Raw genomic sequence first — 16,111 nt, forward strand, 5'->3', positions numbered from 1 at the left:
CCTGCTGGAGGGCCCGAGGCTGGAAAGCAGAGAGGCCGGGAGCGAGCTGTTCCTCTGTGCGGGGAACGGGGCCAGGTGCCCTGCTCCGAGGCCTTCCCTTGCTCGGGCCCCCAACGTGGGGCCGCTTGAATGCACGGAACCGGCCCCACAGAGTCGGCCCTCAGGCCCATCCCCAGCTGTAAGCTCCTGTCACTTTTCTGAACCTCGATGTCCTCCTCCCTGAGGGGGGAAATTGTCAGTCTGCCTGACCTCTCAGAGCCCCCTCAACCTCCACACCAGAGCTGAGAGCCCCTGGCCTGCGGCAGGCACCCCGGCCCCTCGGCCTGTCTGGGAGCTGCTGTTCAGGACCTGGGGCTCCTCCATGCGCCTCCCGCCCCAAGCAGTCAGGTGCCTGGCCAGAGCTCCTGGGCCCTGGCCGCCGCCGGGCACTCCCCGTGCTAGGCCGCGGGGCCCTCTGCATGCAGTGACCCAAGATGACCTCTGGGGGGCACCCTGCTGCCGAGGCCCTGGCCCTCGCCTCGGTGCTTTGGGGAGGGGCCTTTCCCTGTTCCTGCGTGCCCTCCCCCTGCCCTCCTAGCTCCGCGCACTCTCTCAACCCTTCCCACCCCACCGAACCCCAGACAAAAGGCGGAGCAGAGGAGAGGCCGCGCCCTCTCAAGGACGTGAAAACGCCCCGTGGTTTCCAGATCCTAGTTTTCTTCCATAACGGATTCCTTTCCCAGGGAAACTGAGCAAAACTCAACGTACGTGACAGGAAAGTGGCGGAGCTCTGGCCAAAGGCGGGGCGGGGGGGGGGGGGCTGTGCTCCCCGCTCTGTACCACAGACCGCAGACTTCGGGCAGCACCTGAGGCCCCGGGGCACAAAGCAAATGTGCAAGGGGCAGCTCCAAAAACTGGGAGAAGGGGAGACACTGAGAGGCACCCTAAGGCCTCTGCTGCCCCCTGCTGTCCCCTGCTGTCCACTCTGCTGTCCCCTGCTGCCCCCTGCTGTCCACTATGCTGTCCCCTGCTGCCCCTCCCTTCCACTCTGCTGTCCCCTGGCTGTCCTGCCAGGCTGAAGCCCATCAAGTCTCAGAAGGGTGGAGGTTCACTCCCTTTCTCCAGCACAATAGGTTGAGTCGGGGGTCGGGGGGGTTGTTGGCTCAGAAGTCGTCCATCCAGCCTGCACAGGAACCACGCAGGGAGGGGAGCCCACCGACCAAAGTCGCTGAGAATGACCACAGGCACCCACCCGGTCCAGTACCCAGCACCGGAGGGAGGAGAGGACCGTGCCGCCCCCGGGGTGGGCAGAGCACCCTCTACTGGACAGCCGGAAGGCAGGGCCCGGCGGAGCAGCTTCTCCCTTCTGGAGCACTAAGCAGCAGGATCTTGAGAGCGTTCGCTGCCGAGAACGCAGAGTTGGAGGAGCAAGCAGAGAGGAGCAGCTGAGTCCAGGCTGCACGCCCAGGCCTGCCCCTGTCCCAGGCCGGCCATCATCCCCCAGACGGCACCCTGCCGCAGGCTCGCCCAGGTAGGGCTACATGGTGCTCCTGGGGCCCCGTGCAGAGTCTGCGGGGACCACAAAGGCCACGGGCCTCACCCTCTGCGCCACATCCCGTGTCCATCCGTCTCTGGAGGCCGCCCAGAGCTGGTGCTGCAGATCTGCCCCACGGAACCGAGCCAAGGCCACAGCCGGGGACTGGCCTCTGTTGTCACCAGGCTCACCCAGGAAGGCCCCATGAGAAGACCCCGAGCCCATGCTTCGGTGGTCTGATAGCCCAGAAGAAGGGGGTCTGGAGGACAATGCTGGACACAAGCAGCCCCACCTCCCCGCCAACACCGCAGGTGGTGACCAGCTCAGGGTTCGGAAGCATCAGGAGCAGCGCAAGGAAGGAGCCTCTGGGGGAGAGCAGACAACGGAGAGGGGGTCGAGCGCAGCAGGACAGTCACTGGGAGCAGGAGAGCCAGGCCCCAGCCCAACAGATAGAGGGACAAGGGCCCTTGGTGACTGCCATGCTGGGGGCACAGGGCCAGGAGGGTGGGAAGGGGCACGCCGGGCAGAAACGAGACACAGGGGGACTCTGAGCCGGCCACCGTGACCTGTGGGCTTCCGAAGGATGCGGGTGTGCATGTTGCGTGACCCAGGACACAGGTCTCAGCCCCAGTCACTGCCCCCAGGGCTAACACCAGCCAAATCTCCCCTGGGGCTCTGCTGCGGGGGCGTCCCAGACCAGCCCTGGGCAGAACAGGGAACAGACGGGTTAAGTCTCCGTGAGTCCCAGCCTCACAGCCAGGGTCTGACCAAGGACTTCCGGAACACTCCCTGCCCCGCTTGCCAAGGACTGAGCCACCTGTGCTGTGGCCTTTGTCCCACTGTCCTGGCTGCACCTCTTGAGAACCTCATCCACAGGAACCAGCAGAAGGCTGTCCTCCACATCACGGGCTCCCCGAAGTCACGGGAGCGTTAGGAGTGAGCCGTGTGCAAGCTGGAGAGCAGACGCTGGAGTCCAGGAGGCTCCTGGGCCACCGCGTGACCGCCGCACCCCTGCCCCCGCCAGGCCCCAGCCCCACCCTCAGCGGTAGGAGAGCGCAGGTGGTGAAACTGGTCCTTCCGTCCGGCAGCCTACAGACCCCCACTGCGTGCAGACGCTTGGCCGGGTGGGTTTTCTGTAATGGAGAAAGCCTCCTAGAGCACAGACCCGTCCTACACGGAGGGGTCAACGTGGCACCAGCTGGACGCGTGCTGGGCCAGGGAGAGCAGGAGCCGGGAAGACGTGTCCTGGGAACAAGGGTCGGCTCAGAATCTCACCTGTGGTCTGGGGAGTCCTTGACCCAAAGCTTTCTCCAAAACCTAGAGCAAGAAAACGCATTGCTCGCCACCATGGTGTTTCGTTGGTTTGTACGGGGACTCACTCCGAGGAGCTCTGGAGATGGCACCGGCAGCCCCACCGCGGGACTAGGGCTGAGCTCCCTCCAGCCTCCCTCTGGGGGCTCCCACTCCCACGTCCCCTTTCTTGTCAGTGTCCTGAGCCAACCCAAGAAAGGCCATCCAGAAATGGGCAGGTGGGGAGGGCAGCCACTGCCAGGGGGCCCCCCAGGACTGGCAGCCACCTTAGTCCAGGAATGCTTGGCCTGGGAGGCCCGCCAGCCCCTCAGAGGGAGGAATAGGGCCGATGGTCATGCTGGAGGCCAGGCTGGAGCCCTGCCACTCACGACGACGCCCCTGGCCTCCCCCGAGCCGTGTGGCTTCTCCACTGCTCTCGACCGAAAACCCCCCCAGCCCTGGCTAAACCCGCAAATCCATCTGCCACACTGCCGCCACAATCCCGCCACGAAGCCCTAGACACTTACTTTCCTTCTCCCCCAGTGGACACTCCCCACCTGGTCCTCTCTCCTTGAACCCACCACGTGCCGGACCTCCTGTGCAGTCAGAACCCGCAGGCTCACGTTGCAGGAACCCGGCCCCAGCCATCTCCGGGACGGCACTGGAGCGTGGAGGGGCCCCCGCACGCACGCAGCGTGTCCGCCATGGGGCAGCTTCCTCCAGCTGCACAAACAGCGTCGCGACCTGCCTGCTGGCTGAGGCCACCGTCCTCTCCCCCAGCTCCGTACTTCGCGGCCGCCAACCTGGGGCTCGCGTGCGTCTCTCTGCCCAGCACATCCTCCAGTACCAGCTGGCGCCCTCCCCGGCCCGGGCCAGGCAACAGCATCCGGACACTTCCCTGCTGCCCCAGAACCTGCAAGGGCCCCCACCGCGGCCCCCCACAGACACACCAAACTCAGATCCCACTACTCCCCGGACGGACGGCCTCCGACCATCCCCACCGTGCTTACACCTAAAACCCAAGGTCTCTGCTGGGACTCACCAAGGCCCCCGTGGTCTGATCCTCCTTCCACAGACGTCCTCTGTGCCCGCCCTGCCCTGCCCCTGCTGTGCCCGCCCTCCCCTGCCCCTGCTGTGCCCCACACTGGGGCCTCTGCAGGTGCTCCACCTGTCTGGAATGTTCTGGAATGTTCTTCCCCTGCTCTCCACAGAACTGACTCTGACCTATTGTCCAGACCTCCACAGAGATGCCACTTCTCACATATGCTGTCCTACGAGTCGTCTAAAGAAGTGACCGCTTCCCCATCACATCACCTCCTCTTAATTCTGGCTAATACCTGCTATCCGACATTTCCTTATTTATTCACTGGTTTACTGCGCGCTCTTCCCACGAGAGCACAAGCATCTCGAGACTAGGAGTCCTGTCCTCACAATTATTTTGATCGCTGAGGGCGCCCCACGGCCCCGGACACTGTGTGGGCCGTGCTGGGCTCCGTGGACACAGAGCACGGGGAGGATGAGACATGACCTGGGGCAAATTCTCCGTCCTCTGAGCCGGGTTTCCTCTGCTATAGCAGAAAGCCCACCTGAGCTGATGTGCGGATTTAGCTGGCTAGCGCCTGTGTGGGGCAGGACAGTCGTGGACGCTTTACATGTGGACGCAGGCTGGGGGTCAGCCCCGGCACGAGATCCGACGGGCTCTCTCAGGCTGGGGGCAGGCCGGGGCACTTGCCGATGGACACCCGCTGCTGTCCCCAAACACGTCCTGGCAGCAGAGCCGGCGGGGCGGGACTGGCAGGGGGAGGCCTCCACGCCCGCCAAGCACCGCTGCCCGCCGGCGAGCCCCAGAGCCAGTCCCGCGCCCGCCCACTCGGAGCCTCGACGGCAGCCCAGCGGGGACCGGCCGCCTCCAGCCAAGAACATTAATCTCCTAGACCCCTCCAGATACCGGCCTCGGAACCCATTCACAGCCGTGACTCCGAGCTAGAAATTACTAATTCAGAAACACTTAAATCCAGTTTGGGTCTAATTATTATTCCCTAATGGCTTAAGAGATAAATATAACAATCCCATTTTGACAGTTTGTCAGCACAGCACATGGACCCGAGCAAGACCCCAAACTCAGGGGCTCTCCTCACACGAGGTGGCCCTGGGAGCTTCCGACACCAGGTCACCCCCCCACCAGCTGCTGCCCTGGCCTGCTTGGATTCCATTCTGCCGCCGTGGACGCCCAGTGACGCTCGGGCCCCGGGCTCCCGACAGCCGCCCACAGCCTCTTGACCGGTCGAGTGTTCGGAGGGACAGCCCTGCCTCAGAGACGCTGGGGAGTCTGAACCGTGCAGGAGAAGACGCAGGACAGCAAGGTCAGCGGCCAGAAGGCTCTAGGGCGGCAGGGGCCCATCCCATCCTGACACAGCCCAGGAACAGACCCTCCTGTCAGCCTGGGCAGGGGCACAGCCGAAGGCGACACCAAGCATGGCGGCAGCCCCCTGCAGCCTCCAAGTCCCCGGACCACCAGGCCCAGGACAGCGCTGCCCACTCTACAGGCCTGTCTGCCCTCGCGGACAGCACAGGAGGCCGCCTGCCCAGCACATCCCTGGGGAAGTTTCCTATTTCCAGTGGTGACCCTCAACCTTTCTCTCCCTGTCAGCCAGGGAAGGGCCCCGCATGCGCGAGATGCCAGACACAGGCCTCGCTTGTCCCCGGGGAGCACACACTTAGTCACTCTGCATGTGTGCGTCCCAGACATGGCGAGGCACACGCTGTCACAGGCGCAGCACGATGTCAGGGGACCACAGGGTGATGGGGAAACTCAAGGCAGAGAGAAGGAACCGGGGAAAACCCAGGGGGCAGGGGGGTGACAGCAGAACACAGACCTGAATGAAGGGAGGAGGCAAACCCCGCAGACACGGGGAAGGGCCCCGGGGCCGACACAGCAGGTGCAGGCCCCCCGGCAGGGTCACGGGTCTTCCTGCTTCCACGCCGGCCCAACTCCATTCTTCGGGGCAGCTTTGAATCTGGTGGATGTGTCCTGAGTACGCGGTGGCACACCCCCAGGGCAGAACATCCCCCAGAATCCGCCCGGGGCCACAGAGGGGGACGGCCGGACAGGCGGCGGACACAGCCTTCTGTGCGCGGCCGAAACCATCTGCGCGTGGCTGGTGACCACGTCCCTGCGGCGATGGTTCTGTGTCTTCCACGCAGAGCAGACTTCAGGCGACGCACTGGCCTCACGTGTGGGTGCTGCCGCAGCGCTGGGGTCATCGCGGACGGGCTGGATCCAGCGGCCTGTCCCTGCCAGACCTTCCAGCCCCCCATTGTGACGGGACTGCAGAAAAGCCTGCTGAGGCTGTCACCGCCTGTCATGAAAATAAGAAAGTTGTAATATTTATAAAGTTGTCCTTATGGTTATTTTTTTTAAGATTTTATTTATTTATTTATTTGAGAGAGAGCAGGAGCAGGTGGGCGGAGCGGAGGGGGAAGCAGGCTCCCCGCTGAGCAGGGATCCCAACACCGGGCTCCATCCCAGGACCCGGGGACCACCACCTGAGCCGACGGCGGACGCCCAGCCCACGGAGGCACCCAGGCAGCCTGACCATTTTTGTTCTTGTGCAGACTTCTCCAGAACTGCTTTTTTCCTTCCTCCGCCTGCTTGGGTTTCCCACGCTCTCGGGCAGTGCATCCCGACGTGTCCACTTTGCTCTGGGCAGACGCCACCCCGGTGTCGCACCCCAGCCCACTCCGTCCAGCGCCGGGTGCCCCCTGAGCGCTCCGCACTTTGCTGGCCCCTCCGGCTCCCTGACCCCTCACTTCGGGGCTTCCTGGTTCTTGTTATTGGACACGACCGTCGACCACTTTTTGAGAACAAGTGTGTGGGTCACACATTCTTTGAGACCCTACCTTTCTGATCAAGTCCTAATTTTACCTTTATTTAATTTTAGTAATTTAAGAACAGATTTGGGTTTGGACATTCGGTTGGGCAAAATTCAGTGATACAACCCAATCCTGTACCCATTCGTGTGGATTCTCTGCAGCTGTCGCCAACATTGTACGGTTTTTCCATACTATGCCTTGGCGTAGCTTTTCATTTTACCATTTATTATCTTGGGTATTTGCCGCTGCTTTCAGTCTGAAAACCACCCTTCCCTTGGAGACTCGGGTCCTCGCCTGGTACTTCCTCCCCCATGCTGACCTGCACACCCCCCGATGTGCACGCTGCCCACGGAAGCTGACCCTTTCAGTTCACTTTTCTCTTCTCTACAATTCTATTACAAAAATATTTCAATTGATAACAAAAATCAGTAATAATAAAACTTTACAAAACTGTCAAAAAACCACCATCTTAGAATTCTGGAGGTCGACCGGAAGCATACAGCACATTGCAACCCCTCGGTGAGAAGTATTAGGTCCGAATGTTTCAGCCTCGAACCTTCGGCTGACAGCCCCACCAGGTGGGCAAAGCCCTGCAAACCAGCAGCTTTGGGGAAGAGGGTGGAGAAACTTCACGAGTTTCACTAGTGGTCAGAACTAGCCTGTCCCTCGGAGGCCAGTGGAGAGGAGGGACGGCTTGGCCGCCTGCGGACGTGCCCGCAGCTCTCACACATCCTGCTCTAAGAAATGCCCATTCCCAGCTCCTCCGCACCTTCCATCAGCTTGTTTCCTCTTCTCATCGATTTTCAGGAGCTTTCATGTTGCTTTGTTTTTCTTTTTCCTTGTTTTTAAAACACAATCTAGATCTTAATCCAGAGGCCGAAATAAGTTTTGGTAAAGAATGAGAATGAAGGGGCGCCTGGGTGGCTCAGTGGGTTAAGCCGCTGCCTTCGGCTCAAGTCATGATCTCAGGGTCCTGGGATCGAGCCCCACATCGGGCTCTCTGCTCAGCAGGGAGTCTGCTTCCCTCTCTCTCTCTCAGCCTGCCTCTCTGTCTACTTGTGATTTCTCTCTGTCAAATAAATAAATAAAATCTTAAAAAAAAAAAAAAAGAATGAGAATGAATACTTGAGGCTTTGCAGACATGTGGTCTCCACCGCCCGACTCAGCTCTGCCACCAATCAGCAGAGGAGACCGTGTGTAAATGGGTGAGACTGTTTTCCAATAAAACTTTATTTGTAGACATTGAAATCTGAATTTCATATAATTTTCATGTGTCATAAAACAATATTCTTTTGAAAAAATTTCCCCCAACCATTAATGTAAAAACCATTCTTAGCACTTCTACTCTGGGAAGATCCATTCCTTCTTCCATTCCTTCTCTTTATTAAATATAAATCAGGGGCGCCTGGGTGTCTCAGTGGGTTACGCCTCTGCTTTCGGCTCGGGTCGTGATCTCGGGGTCCTGGGATCAAGCCCCGCATCAGGCTCTCTGCTCAGCGGGGAACCTGCTTCCCCCTCTCTCTCTGCCTGCCTCTCTGTCTACTTGTGATCTCTGTCTGTCAAATAAATAAAATCATTAATAAATAAATAAATATAAATCAAACATAAGACAACTGTGACCTTGCAATCAAGGGACAACATGATGATGAATTTTGCTGGTTTTCTTCTCACCTCCTATATCCTAGACTTAGAATTGAAAAACCCACAAGCACCAACAGGCACAGGCCAAAAAAAAGCCCCAACAAAAGTCTGTTCTCTCCAGCTAAAGGACTGGAAATGGGGAAACCTCACATGGCAGAAAACTTTTCATTTATTTATTTATTTATTATGGGGGGGAGGGGCAGAGGAGGAAGGGGAGAACCCAAGCTGACTCCTCACTGGGAGTGGAATCCAACCTGGGCTCGATCCCATGACCCTGAGGTCATCCATCACCTGAGACAAAATCAAGAGTCAGATGCTTAACCCACTTGAGTCACCCAGATGCCCCCGACAACATTTCAAAGCAGCCATGATAATAAAATAATTCAACAATTACAAATACTCTTAAAACAAATGAAAAAATAAAAACCATCAGGAAAGAAACAGAAAGCCTCAGCAAAACAAAGGTATAAAAAAGTGGGGAAATTAGAATTTAAAAATACAATAACTGATATTTTTAAAAAGTACATAAACTCAACAATAGATTTGAGGGGGCAGGAAATACCCAGTGACTAGAAGAGAGAATAGCAGAATTATATAATCTGAACAGCAGAAAGATTTTTAAAACCTACACATTCAGAAAGCTGTGGGAACCCAGAGCAGCATAAATTCAAAGAAATCTATGCCAAGACACATCATCATTAAACTTCTAAAATCCAAGGACCAAGAAAATATAAGAAAAATTATTTGAATGACAGTGGATTTCTCATCAGAAACCATGGAGGCCAAAAGAAGTGGCACAGTATTTCTCAAGTGCTAAAAGAAAAGATTTGTATACCTAGTAAAAATATCTTCAGGAATGAAGGGGAAATTAAGGCATTCTCAAATGAAAGGAAACTAAGAATTTGTCACCAGCAGACCTACCCTAAAGAAAAAGGACAAAAGGGGGTGCCTGGGTGGCTCAGCGGGTGAAGCCGCTGCCTTCGGCTCAGGTCATGAATTCGGAGTCCTGGGATCGAGCCCCACATCGGGCTCTCTGCTCAGCAAGGAGCCTGCTTCCTCCTCTCTCTCTGCCTGCCTCTCTGCCTGCTTGTGATCTCTCTCAATAAATCTCTCTCAAATTAATAAATAAAATCTTTAAAAAAAAAAAAAGAAAAAGGACAAAGGAACTTCTCTAAACAAAGAGGAAACGATAAAAGAAGGAACCTTGAAACATCAAAATAAGAAAGAACATGGTAGGGAAAAATATGGGTAAATACAATATACTTTCCTTACTTCAAGTTTTCTGAATTATATTTGACAGTTGAAACAAAAGCTATAACACTGTCTGATATGGTTCAAAATAAACACAGAAATTTTTTTTAAAGATTTTATATTTTTTTATTTGACAGACAGATCACAAGTAGGCAGAGAGGCAGGCAGAGAGGGAGGGGGAAGCAGGCTCCCCGCGGAGCAGAGAGCCCGATGCGGGGCTTGATCCCAGGACCCTGGGATCACGACCTGAACCGAAGGCAGAGGTTTTAACCCACTGAGCCACCCAGGTGCCCCAACACAGAAAATTTTTAAGACAATTACATTACAAGCAAGGAGAGTAAAGGGAAGTAAGGCTTCTATACTTCACTCAAATGAAGAAAGCCAACAGGAATAGACCATGCTAAGTTAAGTATTAATAATGTAACATATTCAATTTCAAGATTTGAAAACACTACAGATAAATCAAAATTGAATTATAAAAAATGTCCAAGTAAACTACAGGAAAGCAGAGAAATAAAAAAAACAGGAAACAAAAAATAAAATGCAGACTTGTACCTTACCCTATCAATAATGACATTAAATATAAATGGTAAAAAAAAAAAAGTTTAAAGACACAGATTGTTAGTGTGGATTAAAAGTATGACCCAGGGGCACCTGGGTGGCTCAGTGGGTTAAGCCACTGCCTTCGGCTCAGGTCATGATCCCAGGGTCCTGGGATCGAGTCCCGCATTGGGCTCTCTGCTCAGCGGGGAGCCTGCTTCTTCCTCTCTCTCTGCCTGCTTCTCTGCCTATTTGTGATCTCTGTCTGTCAAATAAATAAATAAAATCTTTAAAAAAAAAAGTATGACCCAATGATATGTCTACCAAAACTCACTTCAGATACAATATATTTTAAAGTAAAAAGATAGGAAAATAAAATAAAATGATAGGAAAAGATATGTCATGCAAACATTAATCAAGGGAAAGAAAACATAGCTATGTTAGTATCAGATAAAACATACTTCACAGTAAAATCACTAAAATCACAGAGAGAGGATACTGTATAACTATAATAGATCACCCCACCAAGAACACAGGCAACCCTAAATGTGTATGCTGCACATTTAGGAGAGCTACAAAGTATATGATGCAAAGACTAATTGAACTGAAAGAAGAACTACACAGACCCACAATTACAATAGAAGACTTCAACATCCCTCTCTCAACAACGCAGAACAGCTGCATAGAAAAGGATACAGCAGGGGCCCTGGGGGCTCAGTGGGTTAAAGCTGCTGCCTTCGGCTCAGGTCGTGATGCCAGGGACCTGGGCTCTCCGCACTGGGCTCTCTGCTCAGCGGGGAGCCTGTCTCTCCTCTCTCTCTCTCTGCCTACTTGTGATCTCTGTTGTCAAATAAATAAATAAATAACTTTTTAAAAAAAATTAGAAAAGGATACAGAAGAACCCAATGATGCTATTAACCAGTGTGATCCAATCAAGGACACTCCACGCAACAGCAGAACTTGAACCTCTTCAAGCACCCACAGAACATGAACCAAGAAAGCTCTATCCTGGGCCGTGAAATGAGTTACAATAAAAGAATCCAAGGCATATGTAGTATGCTGTCTTGCCACAGTAGAATTAAACCAGAAATCAACAGCAGAAAATATGTGGCAATTTCCAAATATCTGGAAACGAAGTAACACACTTCAAAACAACCCACAGAAGGAAGAAATTACAAGGAAAACTAGAAAATATTTTGAACTGAATGAAAATGAAAACACAACACAAAATGAGAAATAATATTAAGATTTACGGGATACAGGTAAAGCATCACCTAAAGAGAAATTCATAGCATCAAAAGCCTCTATTACAGGGGCGCCTGGGTGGCTCAGTGGGTTAAAGCCGCTGCCTTCGGCTCGGGTCATGATCTCAGGGTCCTGGGATCGAGTCCCGCATCGGGCTCTCTGCTCCGCGGGGAGCCTGCTTCCCCCTCTCTCTCTCTGCCTGCCTCTCTGCCTACTTGTGATCTCTGTCCAATAAATAAATAAAATCTTAAAAAAAAAAGCCTCTATTACAAAATAAGGAGGTTTAGAAATTAATGCCCTCAGCTCTGACCCTGAAGAAGAAACAAAGGAGGAGAAGCAGACAAAACCCAAGGAAAACAGAGCAAAGGAAGCAAGTAACTAAGAAAAGCAGAAACCAATGAGATTGGAAACGGAAAAACAATAAAGAAAAATCAGTGAAACAAAGAACTGGCTGTTTGTAGAGTCAACAACATGAACAACACCCGGCTAGACTGGCTGAAAGAAGAAGAGAAAACACAAATCACCAACAGCAGGGACAGAACCGGACCGATGTCCCCGCAGACCCCACAGACACCAAAGACCTCTACACACGCAACTACACGTACCAATGTCAGACGCAAAGTTAGACAGCTTCGCAAGACGTAGCCCTTCCTCAAGGATTCACAACTCTCACAACTCACCCAATCTGAAATCGGTCACTGGAATAGCCCCTTAACTGTTGAAGAAATTGAACTCATAATTAAAAGCCTTCCAAAAAAGAAATATCCAAGCCCAAGAACACTAGAGAGTTCTACTAAACAATCTAAGAAAAATTAATATCAGTTCTACACAGTTCTTCTCAGGGGATGAAACATTTCCCAATCCATTTTAGGTAGGTAGTACCACCATAATACTAAAACCCAAAACAGTACAAAACCAAAAAAACTATAGATCAATACCCTTCATGAAAAAAAAAGCAAAAATCCTTAACAAAGTATTGGAATTAAAAATTATTAACCAAGAGAATTTAGCAATATATAAAAATAATTATACACCATGACCAAGTGGGGTTTATTTCAGGAATACAAAGCAGTTTCCATATTTGAAAAAGCAATCACTGTAGTCCACCATACTAACCAGCTGAAGAAGAGAAATCACATGATCGTATCACCCAATTCACAAAAAGCATTAGACAAAATTCAGCATCCGTTATAGGTTGCATTATGTCCTCCCAAAAGGATACGTTGCAGCCCTAACCCGCAGGCACCTTGGAATGTGACCTTCACTGGAAAGAGTGTTTTGACAGACGTGATCAAGTTAAAACAAAGCCACTAGGGCAGGTCCTGATCCAGTATGACTGTGCCCTTCCGAAAAGAGGAAATGTGGACAGACACAGAGAGGGAAGACGATGTGACGACGGGACTAGAATGACGCCCCATAAACGAGGAGCCCTGGAGACCGCTCCCAGGTGGCCTGGTGGCCGGCAGCCAGGGAGTGGGAAGGAATGACTCCCCCAGGGCTTCAGAGGGAACGTAGACTTGCTGACACCTTGATTTTGGACTTAGAACCATGAGAATAAATTTCTGTTTTAAGCCACCCAGTTGGTGGGTTTTGTTTTTTTTTTTTTTTTAAGATTTATTTATTTGAATGAAAGAGAGATTCACACAAGAAAGAGCACACGTAGCGGAAGGGGCACAGGGAGAAGGAGAAGCCAACTTCCCACCTAGCAGGGAGCCTCATGTGGGGCTCGATCCCAGGACCCTGGGATCATGACCTGAGCCAGAGGCAGACGCTCAATCGGCTGAGCCACCCAGGCGTCCCTCTTGGTAATTTTTTAATAGCAGTCCTAAGAAACTTATAAAACCCCCATTCATGACTTTAAAAAAACAAAACAAAAAACCTCTGAAAAACAAGAATAGAGAATTTCTGCGACCTGATAAAGCACATCAACCGAAACTACAGCCGAGGCTCTCTTCCGTGGTGAGGGACGAGCCGCGCCCAGGAGAGATCGGGGCGCCCACGCTCACCACTCCCGTCCAACACAGAGCCCCGCGAATGAGTCCACAGCAGAAGGCAGACAGATCAGAAAGGAAAACCTAACTCTGGCCCTATTTACCAGCGATGTGATCGTCAACATAGAGGAGCCGCCACACAGCGCCGGGGGCTAAGTCGGCTGAGGACCAACTCCTGATTTCTGCTCAAGTCACGGTCCTGAGATCAAGCCCCACGTTGGGCTCTGTGCTCGGCGGGGAGTCTGCTTCTCTCCTTCACCCTCTGCCCCTCACGCCCCAGCCCTAGAATAACCAAACCTAGATAGAAAGGAAGGAAGGGAAACTGACACGCAGCTTTACCACAATTCCTATCAAAATTCCAGCCACATTTCTGTAGGCAGAGGACAAGGTTATTCTAAAAATTTATAGGCATAGACAAAGGAACTAGAACAGCCAAGGCAGTTTTGAAAAGAAAAAAGTGGGAGGAATCAGTCTCCCCAATTCCAACACTTTTCAAACAATCACAGCAACTGAACGTCGGTGGTTTTGCCGAAGGCGCAGCTCCGCAGGTCAGTGCGACGGGCAGACGCCCTCCCAGCTGTGCCGCTGGATTCGTGACGAAGCTGGAAAACTTCACGGAGGAAATAGAATCAATAACAGCGCTGGAGCGGCATCTAGAGACCACGGACAGACAGATGGACAGACAGACAGACAGACGGAAAGGGGGGGAGGGAGGACGGCCGCAGCAGGAGGAACCGACCCCAAGTTTCACGGCTTGTACCTAAATTAACTCAAAATGGATTGTGGACTCAAAAAAATATAAAACGATATAGCTTTTAGAGAAAAATAACAGAATCTTTAGGATCTGGAGCTGACCAAAAAGTTCTTAGTTTTGCCAATGAAAGTGCCATTCATAATAGGAAAAAAGTGACTTGGACTTTATTAAAATTAAAACCTTTCATCTGTAAACTAACCAACCAACCAACCCTGTTAGGAGGATGAAAAATAAGCTACAGAGTGGGAGAGAAATATCTGAAAACCACCTATCCAACAAAGAATCCAGAACATGGGGGCACTTGGTTGGCTCAGGGGTTAAAGCCTCTGCCTTCGGCTCAGGTCATGATCTCGGGGTCCTGGGATCGAGCCCCGCATCGGGCTCTCTGCTCAGCGGGGAGCCTGCTTCCTTCTCTCTCTCTGCCTGCCTCTCTGCCCACTTGTAATCTCTGTCTGTGAAAAAAATAAAAATAAAAAAATCTTGAAAAAAAAGAATCCAGAATATATAAATATAAACACATTTATAAATGTGTATGTTTATAAATATATATATTTATAAAAATAAATATAAATCCAGAATATATAACAAACTCTCAAAACTCAGCAACAGAACAGTCCGATCAGCAAGTGATCAGAAGAAACAACCCCCAGCAGCACCAGGGCAACGCCGAGGAAGAGCGCCGGAGGGTATCACCGCACACCGTCCGAACGGCCGAAATAAACCCAGGGACAACAGCGACGGCGACACAGCAGGGACGGAGAACGCCGCAGCCACCCCGAGCAGTTTGGCTGTTTCTTTAAAAAGTAAACACGCCACGACCATCAGCAAATACACTTCGGGGCATTTGCAGCAGAGAAACACACAAACTCGCACGAACGTTCACGGCAGCTTGTTTTGTAATAGCCCGAAGCTGGAAACCATCTGGACGCCCTTCAGTGGGGGGCATGGCCGGGAACTGGGGTCCGCCTGCACCGTGGACTGTGACCCTGCATTCAGCCGGAGTCATCGTTGCTTTTGCAACAACTGGGACGACTCTAAAAAAATGATGCGGAGTGAAAAGAGCCCGTCCCGAAAGGCCACATACTGTGTGCAGTCATCCGTCTGCCACTCCCGACGTGACGGCATTGGACAGACGGAGAGCAGATTAGTGCTGCCTGGGGTCGAGGTGGGGAAGGGGGCAGGAGAGAGGAGGGGGTGTGTGTTTGGACGGGCAGCAGGGGGCAGCCCCGGCTCGGGCCTGGTAACCTTCACTGTATCCACTCGGCGTCCTGCGGCTGATACTGTTGCACAGGATGTTACGGCTGGAAGGAACCGGTAAACTCCTTCTCTTTCCCTCTGTACTGTTTCTTACAACTGCGTGTGAATCTACAGTGATCTAAAAAGAAGAAGAAGAAGAAGAAGAAAGAATGAAAGAAAGAAAGAAAGAAAGAAAGAAAGGGGGCGCCTGGGTGGCTCAGTGGGTTAAGCCGCTGCCTTCAGCTCTGGTCATGATCTCAGGGTCCTGGGATCGAGTCCCGCATGGGGCTCTCTGCTCAGCGGGGAGCCTGCTTCCTCCTCTCTCTCTCTGTCTGCCTCTCTGCCTGCTTGTGATCTCTGTCAAATAAATAAATAAAATCTTTAAAAAAAAAAAAGAAAGAAAGAAAGAAAGAGAGAGAGAAAGTGAAAAACTAAAAGGTTTACCCAAAAGAAAGAAAAGTCTTCCTAGCTTGCCGGACTCGAACCGGCAGCGACCTTCCTCCCCTCCTCCACGGGTCATGCTTTCGCGAATATGTGCTCCCAGCTTTTGGCTTGAATTTCTCTTCCTCTGTGTCACCCGTCAGAGGACCAGCTCCTCATTCTCATTCCCGAACCTTCTCTTCTTCAGCAACTCTTCACGCTTTAACAAATCTTACTCTACTCTGCGGCCACAGTCTTCTACGTTATTTTCTGAGAGTTTGAGAGTTTTGCCTTTCATATTAAGCCTCTAGTCAATCTAGCTTATTTTCATGCGCAAGTCAAGTAGGATATAATCTC

General features: G+C 52.3%; 1 protein-coding gene across 1 annotated transcript; it reads right to left on the minus strand.

The window, feature by feature from the left end:
* Nucleotides 1-1,700: 1,700 nt before the first annotated feature.
* On the minus strand, nt 1,701-6,146 carry LOC132026030 (uncharacterized). Its single transcript, XM_059413973.1, has 5 exons — nt 5,680-6,146; nt 4,896-5,132; nt 4,536-4,594; nt 3,427-3,716; nt 1,701-1,878 (listed from the first exon to the last, which is right to left on the minus strand). Exons 1-5 carry the CDS (start codon nt 6,119-6,121, stop codon nt 1,701-1,703), a joined length of 1,206 nt encoding a protein of 401 aa, XP_059269956.1. The 5' UTR covers nt 6,122-6,146.
* Between the last annotated feature and the right edge of the window lie 9,965 nt (nt 6,147-16,111).

Source organism: Mustela nigripes, chromosome 10 (genome assembly GCF_022355385.1).
Source record: "Mustela nigripes isolate SB6536 chromosome 10, MUSNIG.SB6536, whole genome shotgun sequence".
Taxonomy (NCBI): Eukaryota; Metazoa; Chordata; class Mammalia; order Carnivora; family Mustelidae; genus Mustela; species Mustela nigripes.